The sequence below is a fragment of the Lithobates pipiens genome, unplaced genomic scaffold, assembly GCF_037356315.1.
Source record: "Lithobates pipiens isolate NorthernLeopardFrog02 unplaced genomic scaffold, aLitPip1_a1.2 Scaffold_7, whole genome shotgun sequence".
In the NCBI taxonomy this organism is placed as follows: domain Eukaryota; kingdom Metazoa; phylum Chordata; class Amphibia; order Anura; family Ranidae; genus Lithobates; species Lithobates pipiens.
The window spans coordinates 4390866-4405232 of NW_027507892.1; the positions used below are offsets into that span (position 1 = coordinate 4390866).

General features: G+C 43.9%; 1 protein-coding gene across 2 annotated transcripts in view; it reads left to right on the forward strand.

The window, feature by feature from the left end:
* The window catches only part of LOC143959309 (protein FAM169B-like), an 89605-nt gene extending 78034 nt beyond the window's left edge, over positions 1-11571 (forward strand). For both annotated transcript variants that reach the window (XM_077468000.1, XM_077468001.1), the window contains exon 9: positions 6351-11571. In XM_077468000.1, the coding sequence (XP_077324126.1) occupies positions 6351-6617 (267 nt within the window). In that variant the 3' untranslated portion in view covers positions 6618-11571. The remainder of the gene's footprint in view (positions 1-6350) is intronic.
* Positions 11572-14367: the final 2796 nt, after the last annotated feature.

A 14367-nucleotide genomic window follows, 5' to 3' on the forward strand; every position in this document is an offset into this window, starting at 1 on the left:
AACACCTTTGGGATGAATTAGGTCTTCCTGTCCACATCAGTGTCTGACCTCACAAATGGTCAAACATTCCCATAGACACACTCCTTTACCTTTTGGGCAGCCTTCCCAGAAAACACTCTGTTGAAGCCACTGCTTTTTATCACAAGTGCTTTTTTATCTACTAAAATATGAGTGTATTTCCTTTTTTTTTTTTTTTTTTATTTTTTTTTTTAAATATTTCCTGTTTCAAAACGGAATCACACTATGTGCCTCCCTTCTTCTCTTTTTTTATAATCACATTATACCGGAGAAATCATCTATCCGGTTTCCTGTTTGAAACAAATCCTACTGAGTTCTATCCTTGGAATTCACCATGTAATTGGAGGTGGTGTCTGCTGAGGCAGTCTTCCCTTTGGTGTATTACATTACAAGCTTGATTGACTCATTAGGTGTATACCTGTTTTGCCGCGTACACACAACCGGACTTTCCGGCGGAATAGGTCCGACGGGACGATCCCGTCGGACATTCCGATCGTGTGTGGGCTTCATCTGTCTTTTTTTTTTTTTTTTAAAACAGATGGACCTAGAAATATAACATGTTTTAAATCTTCCCGCCGGAACTCCGCTGGACCCAGTTCCTATCGGCAAATCCGTTAGTCTGTATGCTGGTCCGACGGACCAAATACGACACAAGGGCAGCTACAGCACCTGCCTGCGAGAATGTTTCCAGCGCAATCCTATCACTCTGGTTCTCGGCTACAGGGTACTGTACATCTCGCACTCGCTGTGATAGGAAAAACACATTTTCCTATTGCAGCGAGCATGAGAGAGAGGCGACAATGCCCCTTAGGTATAGTATGGATTTTAGGGGAACCCCCTATACCGAAAAAAAACGGCGTGGGGGTCCCTCCAAAGTCCATACCAGACCCTTATCTGAGCACGCAGCCCGCTGGTCAGGAAGGGGGGTGGGGACGAGCATAGGGTGTGGGTGCTTTGGGGAAGGGGGCGCCCTGAGGCCCCCCCCACCCCAAAGCACCCTGTCCGCATGTTGATGAGGAAAAGGGCCTTTTCCCGACAACCCTGGCCGTTGGTTGTCAGGGTCTCGGGCGGGGGGCTTATCGGAGTTCGGGAGCCCCCTTTAATAAGGGGGCCCCCCAGATCCCGGCCCCCCCCCCACCCTATGTGAATAAGTATGGGGTAAACCGTACCCTTATCCATTCACCTGGGGGGAAAAAGTGTCAAGAAAAAAAACACACTAGACAGGTTTTTAAAGTCATTTATTAGGCAGCTTCGAGAGGGTCTCGTCCGTCTTCGAAGGGTCTCTTCTGACTCCTCTCTCTCCGGCCTCTTTTCCCGCTCTCCGGCCTTCTCTCCCGGTCTCTGGTTCTTCTCCCGCTCTACGGCCTTTTCTTCCGCTCTCCAATTTCTCCCAGGCTCCTCCGCTATCTTCTGCTCTTTTTCTAGCAGTGGCCCGGTCTTTTCCGTTGTCTTCTTCCAATGTTGACACGACACTCTCTCCCGCTGTAATGCTGTGTGCACTACGACTTATATAGGCATGGGGCGGGGTCACCAGGTGATGTCACCCGGCGACCCCGCCCCTTATGATGGCACAGTCCCAGCATGCCCGGTGAGCCTGCCCCTTATGACGGCACAGTCCCAGCATGCCCGGTGAGCCCACCCCTTATGACGGCACAGTCCCAGCATTGCCCGGTGACCCCGCCCCTTATGACGGCACAGTCCCAGCATGCCTGGTGACCCCGCCCCTTATGACGGCACAGTCCCAGCATGCCCAGTGGCCCGCTCCTTATGACGGCACAGTCCCAGCATGCCCGGTGACCCCGCCCCTTATGACGGCACAGTCCCAGCATGCCTGGTGACCCCGCCCCTTATGACGGCACAGTCCCAGCATGCCTGGTGACCCCGCCCCTTATGACGGCACAGTCCCAGCATGCCCGGTGACCCCGCCCCTTATGACAGCACAGTCCCAGCATGCCCCAGGACTGTTGTTTACTCTATGGGTTTCACCAATGTTTTTTCCCCAGTGATATGCCCTCTGAACATTATCCTTGGACACTATTTCATTTAAGTGTTTTTTTTTTTTGCAATGATTACACATTGTCATTTATCACTTTTTGTTTAGAGGTTTACAGTTTATGTAAATGTTGTTTATATACACTTTCCAGTCTCAGTTTATACTGTGACGATTCATTAGCGCTGCACTCATTCTCTACAGAAGAGTTATAGCTGCAAAGGTTGGGTCTAGTCAATACTGAACCCTACAGACTAAGACTGGGATGCCATTAAAGTTCATGTGCGTGTAAAGGCAGGCGTCCCAATACTTTTGACAATATATCTATTGTGTATATTAAAGGTATGTCTTCAAGGTGTCCATAGAAGAGTGTATACAATTGTGCCTGGAAGTGGTCTAGAGTGTCTGTACCGGAAGCTAAAAGTTCCTCCGATAATAGAATCGTGCAGATTTAAGCACAGTGACCTCCCTGGCCAGAGAAATGGCAACAGATATTTGAGATGGATCGCAGAGGAAGTTATATGTTCAGTTGCCAAAACAAAGGCATTCTGATGATGACTTATGCCTAGTACATACAATGAGAAAATCTGAAGAAAGACACCACATTCGAAGCGATCGTCCAATAATCTGTTCATTAGTACACAGATTTCCAGACCCAATCATGACAGTTCATGCGAAAAATATCCAAAGAGATGAGCATATCAACATTTTTTTCCCATACAATAACGATTTTAGTGTAATTAGTATAGGATTTGTACAAAAAATATTGTGTGACCAAGACCACGCATGCTCAGAAACAAAAGAATACATTGCAATACAATACAAATATATTACATCACTTCCAAAGCTGTGTTCTGTCTTACAAAATTTTTCGTAACTTTAGTAACCTATTCGTTTTCAATAGGAGACTAGCAAAAAAAAAAAGTGGCGATCATTCATCCAATATTCTCATTGTGTGTACAAGGCTTTAGAATTGCACCTCTACTTCTTGTTAAACTGCTAACCTGAAGGTCATCTGTATATCTACAGTGGGTATAGAAAATTATCTCCCCCCCCCCCCCTCCCTTTTAAAATAATCACATTTTGTTGTTTTGCAGCCTGAAATGGAGACAGACACAGTTTTTGTTTTATCCAGCTGTATTTATTCAGTGCAGCTTATAATATCCATGTGAAAGATATAACACCAATGTGGCAGAAAAAGATTTTAAAAATTCAAAAACAGAATCAATGAGTTGGAAAAAGGATCACCCCCCTCCCTAAAAATAAATAAATTTGTAAACTCAATCAGTGAATGTAGTTAATTACCTTCTTAATGACACACAGATACATTTGCCTTTCAACTGTGATCAGCTGTTGTCATTTTGATTAGCTCAGCATGAAAAGAGCTTTCCTGGAGCATTTCAGTGCAGGCTGGTAGTGAAACTGAAGCAATCATTCAACTATGGGTGGCAAGGCACTGTCACCGGGGACAGGGGCTCTTTAAAAAAAAAATTATTGTTAATTTTATTTTTATTTTTTTAGTTTGACACTTTCGAAAAAAATAAAAATGTGATTACTTTTATTCCTAGTACAAGGAATGTAAACATCCCTTGTAATAGGAATATGACACGATCGGACCTATTTACAGTGAGATATGGGGTCAATAAGACCCCACATCTCACCTCTAGGCTGGGAAGCCTAAAATAAAAAAAAACCATCCTGGCTTCCCAGCCAAAACTGCACCGTTAATTTGAATGCAGAGGCCGGGCGTGACGTCATAACATCGCACCCGGCCTCCGAACGATCATAGAGACTCCAGGGACGATCTGGCCTGCTGGAAATCTCTATGGTATCATCCGGGGGCCCGGCGGATCCTGTGACCGACTCACCGATGGAAGCGATGAGTCGGTAGAAGCACCGGAGGGCAGCGGGAGGGGGGGCGTCCCCTCCCACCACCCGTAAGAACGATCAAGCGGTGGAACAGCCGCTATGATCATTCTTATGGTGCAGGGAATCGCTGGCTGAAAATGCCGATATCTGAATGATGTCTGTGGCCTCAGGCATCATTCAGATATAACACCACAAAGCCCACGACGTCATATGACATAGTATGGGCGCCAATTGGTTAAACTATCTCTCCCTGCTGATACCACTGCTTGTGGAAGGGAATTCCACATCCTTACCGCTCTGACAGTAAAGTACCCTCTATGCAGTTTGAGGTTAAACCGCTTCTCTTGCAACGTAAGTGAATGGCCACGTGTCTTTTTAAACTCCCTTTCACAGAATAGTTTTTTATCCCTATTGTGGGGTCACCAGTACGGTATTTGTTGTTGATATCATATCCCCTCTGAAGCGTCTCTTCTCCAGAGAGAATAAGCTCAATGCTTGTAGTCTTTCCTCTGAGGTCCTCCATTCCCTTAATTAGCTTTGTTGCCCTTCTCTGGACTCGCTCCATTTCCAGTACATCCCTCCTGAGGACCGTTGCCCAGAGCTGGACAGCTTACCCAAGATGCAGCCGGACCAGAGTCTTGTAGAGCGGGTGAATTATCATTTTATCTCTGGAGTTGATCCCCTTTTTAATACATGCCAATATTCTGTTTGCTTTGTTAGCAGCAGCTTGGCATTGCATGTCATTTCTGAGCCCATCGTCTACTAGGACCCCCAGGTCCTTTTCCATTCTAGATTCCCCCAGAGGTTCTCCCCCCAGTGTATAGATTGCATTCAGATTTTTGCCACCCAAATGCATTATTTAAAATTTTCCCACATTGAACCTCATTTGCCATGTAGTTGCCGACCCCATTCATTTGTTCAGATTTTCTTGCAAGGTTTCCACATCCTTTGGAGAAGTTATTGCCCTGCTTTGCTTAGCTTTTTATCTTCCAATACAGAGATTGAGCTGTACCCCATCCTCCAGATAATTTGTGAATACATTAAATAGGACTGGTCCCAGCACAGAACCCTGGGGGACCCACTACCCACCCCTGACCGTTCCGAGTGTTCCCCATTTATCACCACCCTCTGAACTCGCCCATGTGGCCAGTTTTCAGTCCATGTACTCACCCTATGGTCCATGCCAACGGACCTTACTTTGTACAGTAAACATTTATTGGGAACTGTATCAAATGCCTTTGCAAAATCCAGATACACCACGTCTTACGGGCCTTCCTTTATCTAGATACACCACGTCTACGGGCCTTCCTTTATCTAGATGGCAACTCACCTCCTCATAGAAGGTTAGTAGATTGGTTTGGCAAGAACGATTCTTCATGAATCCATGCTGATTACTGCTAATGACACCGCTCTCATTACTAAAATCTTGTATATAGTCCCTTATCATCCCCTCCAAGAACTTGCATTCTATTGATCTTTTACTTGGATGTTATAAGTTGAACAGAGTAAATACAACTGGATAAAACAAAAACTTTGTCTGTCTTCATTTCAGGCTGCAAAGCAACAAAAGGGGATTATTTTAAAAGGGGGGGTGATTCTTTTCTATACCCATTCTACATAAGCTGCTCTCTGCCTATAAAGCAAGAATGGTTCCATCAATATGTGTTTAACCTGTGCACATGCAGATCTATTAGGGCTGGGAACCAATTCGGGAAATGGTGGTTTAACAAACTTTAAAGAGTAAATTCACCTTTACAGAAAAATTTGTAAGGTCAACTTACACAGGACCCCCTCCCCCACAGATCAACACCCCCCCACCAACCAGTTCCACTGATCTGGAGCACAGCGATCTCCTGTTCTGGGCCCTGCTATAGCCGCATCAAGGGTCCGGGGCTTAGAAATCCCCTCAGCTTAATCTCCAAAAAACCTACCCCATCAGGAGGTATGTTTAGGAGCATTCTAATTGGTGGGAAGCGCCGACCAATCAGAACCCGTCCTGTCAGCGGGGTAGAAGAAGAGTGAAAGCTGAGGGGATTTCTAAGCCCTGGACCCGTAACGCCGCTATAGCAGGGCTCAGAACGCGAGATCGCCAGATCAGTGAGACTGGTTGGCTGAAGTTGGTGTCCTGTGTAAAGCTGGCCATACACCTATAGATTATCTGCAGATTTTCTGTGGTAAAAGTGGGAGATTCCTCCATCCACACAGTTTAGCGAACATGGAGAAATCTGTTGCACTTTTTCCATCTAACCATAGAAAATCTGCAGATAATCTATAGATGTTTGGCCAGCTTAAGTTCACCTTACAGATTTTTCTGCAAAGGTGTACTTGCCCTTTAAATGTTCTACTACACGTGAGACCCCTTGTAGTAGAATCATTGCAGGAGGGACATCACTGAGCTGTCATACTGTGCATGTTAAAAAGATCACAGATACTGTTTTTATTTTGCCACCATGATGGTATATGTTTGTCGTAGAAGATGGATCATCCCGCGGAGGAAATGCTAGAAGCCGCAGAAAAGGAAACGGTTATGCTGGAGGAGCAGACTATGCATCTTACAGGCAAAGAAAGTTCGGTCTTCTCTGTTGATGACAACGTTGACCGCTTGATTCAACCACTCTACCACAAGAGGAAATACCAGAAAAAAGGGAAATGTTTGAAGAAGGGAGGGAAGGTGAGGAAGAGAAAACCTTTCGGGAAAAAAGGCGCGCCGGAAGAAACCAAGCGCAGAAAAATACGCTGAGATACGAGAGGGTTTATACTAAAACATACACTAATGGCGTACACCAGCTCCATGTCTTTGTGTAGCAACATGAAATACCTCCCTCGACCCCAACCCGTGTAAGTAACACCAGAACTGTCCTAAGAGATGTAATCAGAGTTGCACCAATACTGGTATCAATGCTAAGCATTTGTACAAGTACTCGTACTTGTGCAAACGCTCTGATACCTGAAACCGATGCCTTTTCGGTGCGATTTGAGCCCATGCAAAACGAATGAGCTCAAATCGCACTGCAAAGAACCCCATGTGGTTTGAGCAAGAATACAGTGCAATTCCTGTCCGAATTGCATGTGGTTTCCCCCATTGCTCCCGTGTGAACCCAGGCTTGTCATAGTGACTTCAGCCTGGGTTCATACAGGAGGGGTGTGGGGAAACCTCCTGCGATACGGACAGAAATCGCAACGCATTACTATTCAAATCGCATGTGATTCTTTGCAGTGTGATTATAGCCCATTCCTTTTGTATGGGCTAAAATCCCACCGCAAAGGTATCAATAGAGGAGCAAAAGGGGCTGGATGGCTGCACTCCAATGCAATTTCTTTTATTGATGAATAACCATGATCCTTACCGGAAACAGAGGTGAACTACAAAGATAAGCTGACGTGTTTCGCACTACATCTGGTGCTTAATCAAAGCTTAAAATATTAAACACATATGAAGGTATATATATATATATATATACAGTATACATACAACTAGATCTGTAGGGCATTGACAATGACAAATCAGTCACTTAAAGTGGTTGTAAACCCTTACAACACACTTTGACCTACAGGTAAGCCTAGATTAAGGCTTACCTGTAGGTCCAAGAAATATCTCCTGAACCTACACGGTTTAGGAGATATTTGCCGAAAGACAGGCACCGCTGTACGCAGGCGCACTGAGCGTGGCACCCGTCAACGGCGATATGCCGCTCGTGGTTGCTCCCGTGCGCATGCACGGGAGTGACGTCATCGCGGCTTCGCCGAATGACAGCGGCGGAGCAGCGAGACCCACCGAGAAGATGGATGCGCCGGACTACAGGGCACAGCGGTGACTTTGCTGGCTCCTGTGTCAGGTAAGTGACACATAATGGACTACTATGCGATGCATAGTAGTCCATTATGCTTTACCTTTGCAGGGAATGAAAGAGGAAGTAAACCCATCAGGGTTTACTTCCTCTTTAATAAAAGACCAGCATGTGTCAGATGCTATCAATACAAAAATCAATTTAGAGCCAATCGGCTCTTTGACCATGAATAAAAAAAGCAATCAATCATCACACATAATACAGAAAAGGTCATGAGGATGTGGATAAAATTGTTCAAAAATGAATCTATAAACATTGTTACATAAACATCAAAAAACTATACATATATATCTCATAGTTATCAGGGACTACCATTAATATAGAAAAATTCTATCAATTGATCAATAGGTACTCAAATAAATCCAACCAACAATGTGGAAAGGGCAACACATAAGGGTGCATAACCACATACCGATCGATTAGAGAGAATAGTATATATACATAATATATGTGTGACCTTAAAATAAAAATATATACATGACTCTTATCAGCTGTTTAGAAAAAAGAACAAAGTGTTTATATAAAGAAATTGTATGAAAAGCATAATTAATCTTCCAATCCAAAAATGAATAAATATTAGCTTAGATTATTTCCAGAAAAAAAAAAAAAAAAGGTAAGATGGGTCGGGACCGTTTGGACTATGAAAGCCCAAATGTTTATATTTGGCAAAAAACTGGAATTTTCCATTCGCTCGCGTAAAAGGCATACTAAAAAGCGAGCGAGTTTTTCGGATACTGAAAATGACCAACTTGATAATACAATAGCGATTACAGATTCAGATTCCTCTCCTGAAATCATGAGTTGACCTATTGGAGGGGGTGGCACAACCAATTCACAAACTTTAAAGTGTAAGTTCACCTTTAGAGAAAAATCTGAACTTACATAGGCCCCCCCTCCTCGCCGCCCCCTGGTCCCGCTGACCTGGACCACTGCAACCTCCCGTTCTAAGCCCCGGTATATATCCGTGTCAGAAGCCCCGGGCTTAGAAAGCCTCTCTCCATTCTCGTGTCTTCTCTATAGCGGACAGGACAGGCTATACGGCTGCTGATTGGTCGGTGCCACCCGTGTGACAGTGCTGAACAATTAGAATGCTCCAAAACGTCCCCCCTGATGAGGGACGTTTTGGAGATTCAGCTCAGAGGATTTCTAAGCCCCGGACTCCTGGCACGGATATACCGGGGGGGGGGGGGGGGGTTGAACCGGAGATTGGTCAGCGGGACCGGGTGGGAGGGGGTCCTATGTATGTTCACCTGACAGTTTTCTGTAAAGGTGAACTTACCCTTTAAACAAGAATTTTCAGGGTGCCAACAAAAAGAAGACACAAGAAAACGAGGAGAGGAGGAAGACGGCACAAACGAGGGAAGCGATGGCCAATACCGGCTATGCGGTCGGCCCCAGAAAACACAGTAAATGTCATACATTTATAGCAACAAACATGAAGTGATCATGAAATATCTTTACAAAGGGTTTGACATTTTTGTCCTAGTCGACACTTTGATCTATTCAGCACGATCCCTGATGTCAATAAATCTGTGAGATCTTTAACCCTTAAAAAGCACTATTTCAACAATGGGGTGGTTTCAGATGAAGGTAAGTAGGGATGACATATTAAGAACAGGCGAATCACAATCCTCCACACTTAAATTGATAGATCTTTGTGCTTTATGTGATCTTGAGGATCTAGCACTAGAATCTAATCCTGTTCCTCCAGAGTTCCCATGTGGGCATACAGCTATTCCATTCAAGTTGCACTCTGATTTTTATCCTGTGAACTCTCGGGGTAAGGATATGGATGATTTCCAGAAAATGGGGGAGAGGGATCTTACTCACATAGCTCGTAAATGCTCAAGTGTTCCTATGTCTAAAAATCTTATGACCCCTGAAAGAGAAGCACTCAAAACTTCACGTAAAGATAACAGTATTGTTATTTAACCCTTTCATGACTAAGCCTATTTTTGGAATTTGGTGTTTACAAGTTAAAATCCGTATTTTTTGCTAGAAAATTACTTGGAACCCCCAAACATTATATATATTTTTTTAGCAGAGACTCTAAAGAATAAAACGGCGATTGTTGCAATATTTTATGTCACGCGGTATTTGCGCAGCGGTGTTTTAAACGCAACTTTTTGGGAAAAGGGACACTTTCATGAATTAAAAAAAAACGAAACAGTAAAATTAGCCCAATTTTTTTTTCTTTTCACATTTAGCTCAATGTGAAAGATAATGTTACGCCGAATAAATAGATACCAAACATGTCACACTTTATAATTGCACACACTCGTGGATTGACGACAAAGTACGGTACCTAAAAATCTCAATAGGCGATGCTTTAATTTTTTTTTTCCGGTTACCAGGTTAGCGTTGCAGAGGAGGTCTAGTGCTAGAATTATTGCTCTCGCTCTGACGGTCACGGCGATGCCTCACATGTGTGATTTGAACACTGTTTACATATGCGGGCGCGACTTCCGTATGCGTTTTCTTTGCTTTGTGAGCTCGCGGGGACGGCGGGCGCTTTAAAAAATGTTTTTTATTTTATTTATTTGAAAATGAATAAATTCTTTAAAAAAATAAATAAAAATTGATCACTTTTATTGCTGTCACAAGGAATATAAACATCCCTTGTGACAGTAATAGGTGGTGACAGGTACTCTTTATGGAGGGATCGGGGGTCTAAAAGACCCCCCACCCTTCCTTTACACTTCAATGTATTCAGATCGCCGAAAACGGCGATTCTGAATACCGTATATATTTTTAAAACCGGCGCCATTGGCAGCCGAGTAAACGGGAAGTGACGTCATGACATTGCTTCCGTGTTTACGATTAGGATAATCGGCTTCGTTCCAGTCCCTCCCCGGCAGCCGGAGGCGCCGGATCTTGAATCGGTGCTCCTGATCGAGCGGGAGCACCGGTAACAGCGGCGGGAGGGGGGGGACGTCCCCTCCCGCTCCTCCAGCATAACTGCCAAGCGGCTTTTAACTATAATATAGTTATATATATATTATATATATAACTTGCTGTTTTTTGGTTGACAATCTATCCATCAATTTATCCATCTAGCCTCAAAAGCTAATATTTATTCATTTTTGGATTGGAAGATTCATTATGATTTCCATACAATTTCTTTATATAAACACTTTGTTCTTTTTTTTTTTTCTAAACAGCAGAGTCATGTATATATTCTTGTTGTCGGGTCACACATATATTATTATGTATATACACAATTCCCTCTAGTTTATCGGTATGTGGTTATGTACCCTTTTGTGTTGCCCTTTTCACGTTGTTTTATTTTATTCATGTTCAAAGAGCCGATTGGCTCTAAATTGATTGTTGTATTGACAACATCTGAATGGACACACATATGTTGGTCTTTTATCAATTACGTGACTGGTCGTTGTCAACGCCCTACAGATCTACTTGTTTCTGTGTGTGTGTGTGTGTGTGTGTGTATGTATGTGTATATATATATATATATATATATATATATATAGTCTGCATATGTGTTCAATATTTTAAGCTATGATTAACCACTTGTGGACCGCCTAACGGTGATGTACGTCCTTTTTTTGAAGAGGGATATCTCGGTAACGGCAGCAGCTGCTGCCACAACCGAGATATCCATCTCTTCAGGCGGCGGTCGGCTGTACGATAACGGTGGTCTCCGCGGCGGATTCGCCGCGAGATCACCGCTATCGGCGGCGGGAGAGGTGCCACCCCCCTTCCCGCCGCCCTTCCGCCACTTACCGGAGCCGTCGGTAGCGGCGGAGGCGATCGGGTCCTCTTCCTAGCTGGGCATAGAGACAAGTGAGGCTAAGATGGCCCCCACTCGTCTCTATACCATAGGAGGGCGGAAGCGACGTCAAAACTTCAAAAATTTTTTTTTTGCATTTTAGCCCAAATATGAGATCTGAGGACTTTTTGACCCCAGATCTCATATTTAAGAGGACCTGTCATGCTTTTTTCTATTACAAGGGATGTTTACATTCCTTGTAATAGGAATAAAAGTGATCCATTTTTTATTTTTTTTAAAAACAGTGTAAAAATAAATAAAATCAATTAAAATAAATAAGAAAAAAAAATTGTTTTTTTTAAAAAACACCCCGTCACGACGAGCTTGCGCACAGAAGCGGGCGCATACGTGAGTAGCGCCCGCATATGAAAACGGTGGTCAAACCACACATGTGAGGTATCGCCGCGATCGGTAGAGCGAGAGCAATAATTCTAGCCATAGACCTCCTCTGTAACGCAAAAAATGCAACCTGTAGAATTTTTTAAATGTCGCTTATGGAGATTTTTGAGGCTAAAAGTTTGACGCCATTCCACGAGCGGGCGCAATTTTGAAGCGTGACATGTTGGATATCAATTTACTTGGCATACCATTATCTTTCACAATATAAAAAAAAATTGGGCTAATTTTACTGTTGTCTTATTTTTTTATTCAAAAAAGTGCATTTTTTCTAAAAAAAAGTGCGCTTGTAAGACCGCTGCGCAAATACGGTGTAAAAAAAAGTATTTCAATGACCGCCATTTTATTCTCTAGGGTGTTAGAAAAAAAACAATATAAAATGTTTGGGAGTTCTAAGTAATTTTCTAGCAAAAAAAAACAGTTTTAAACATGAAAATACCAAGTCTGAAAAAGAGGCCTGGTCCTTAAGTGGTTAAGCACCATATGTAGGTGTGAAACGCGTCAGTTTATCTTTGTAGTTTTCTGTAAGGATCATGGTTATTCATCAATAAAAGAGATTGCATTGGAGTGCAGCCTTCCAGCCACTTTTTTCTCTTCCCATGTTCCTGTTTGCAGCAGGGCCTGCCCCCACTCACGTTTAGAGGCAGCGGAGCAGCAGGGCAGTTGAAGTAGTCCTGGGGCGGTGCTATTACACATGCAAAGGTATCAGTACTTGGTATTGGCAAGTACTTGACCGAATGTATCGTACTCATAGGTAAAAAAAAAAAAAGGGTATTGGTGCAACCTCAGATGTTAATATACACTATATTAGCAAAAGTATTGAGACACCTGCCTTTAGATCAGGGATATGCAATTAGCGGACCTCCAGCTGTTGCCAAACTACAAGTCCCATCATGCCTCTGCCTCTGGGTGTCATGCTTGTGGCTGTCAGAGTCTCGCTATGCCTCATGGGACTTTTAGTTCTGCAACAGCTGGAGGTCCGCTAATTGCATATGCCTGCTTTACATTAACTTTAATGGCATCCCAGTCTTAGTCCGTAGGGTTCAATATTGAGTTGGCCCACCCTTTGCAGCTTTAAAGTGGTTGTAAACCCTTACAAACCACTTTGACCTACAGGCTTACCTGTAGGTCCAAAAAATATCTCCTAAACCTATACGGTTTAGGAGATATTTCCAAAAAGACAGCCATGCGCCGTAGACAGCGGCGCACAGAGCAGGCCGCAGATCACGGCGATATGCCGCTCGTGACGTCATCGCGGCTCTGGCGAATCACAGCGCCGGAGCAGCGACACTCCGGGATACATGGCAGCGGCGAAGATGAAGATGGAGGACCGCTTTGGGGGCTTCGTTCTCAGGCAAGTTATTCATAATAAGCTAGTATGCTATGCATACTATCTAAATAGCCTTTACTTCCTCTTTAACATCTTCAACTCTTCTGGGAAGGCCGTCCACAAGGTTTAGGAGTGTGTCTATGGGAATGTTTGACCATTCTTCCAGAAGCGCATTTGTGAGGTCAGGCACTGATGTTGGATGAGGAGGCCTGGCTTGCAGTCTCCGCTGTAATTCATCCCAAAGGTGTTCTATCGGGGTGAGGTCAGGACATTGTGCAGTCCAGTCAAGTTCCTCCATCCCAAACTCGCTCATCCATGTCTTTATGGATCTTGCTTCGTGCTCTGGTCCAAATCATTTGGTGGAGGGGGGATTATGGTGTGGGGTTTGTTTTTCAGGGGTTGGGTTTGGCCCCTTAGTTCCAGTGAAGGGAATTCTTAAGGCGTCAGCATACCAAGACACTTTGGACAATTTCATGCTCCCAACTTTGTGGGAACAGTTTGGGGATGACCCCTTCCTGTTCCAACATGACTGCTCACCAGTGCACAAAGCAAGGTCCATAAAGACATGGATGAGTGAGTTTGGGGTGGTGGAACTTGACTGTTCTGCACAGAGTTCTGACCTCAACCCGATAGAAAAAACTTTGGGATGAATTAGAGCGGATACTGCGAGCCAGGCCTTCTCATCCAACATCAGTGCCTGACCTCACAAATATGCTTCTGGAAGAATGGTCAAACATTCCCATAGACACGCTCCTAAACCTTGTGGACAGCCTTCCCAGAAGAGTTAAAGCTGTTATAGCTGCAAAGGGCGGAGCCAACTCAATATTGAACCCTACAGACTAAGACTGGGATGCCATTAAAGTTCATGTGATTGTAAAGGCAGGTGTCTCAATACTTTTGGCAATCTAGTGTACCTCATAGGGTGTGTACTATTCTCTGCATGGATGAAATATAATCAAAAATATTGACTCTTGGGCGTAAAGCTGTGGTCATACACATAAGATTTTTTTTCCTATGAATAAAATGTAACAGTTTCCTCCATAACCCAGATGGAGGAATCTCCTGCCACAGTTATTGTATGTAGACAGCTGACCCCATCGGTTTTAAAAATACCTGACCAGTGCCTTCT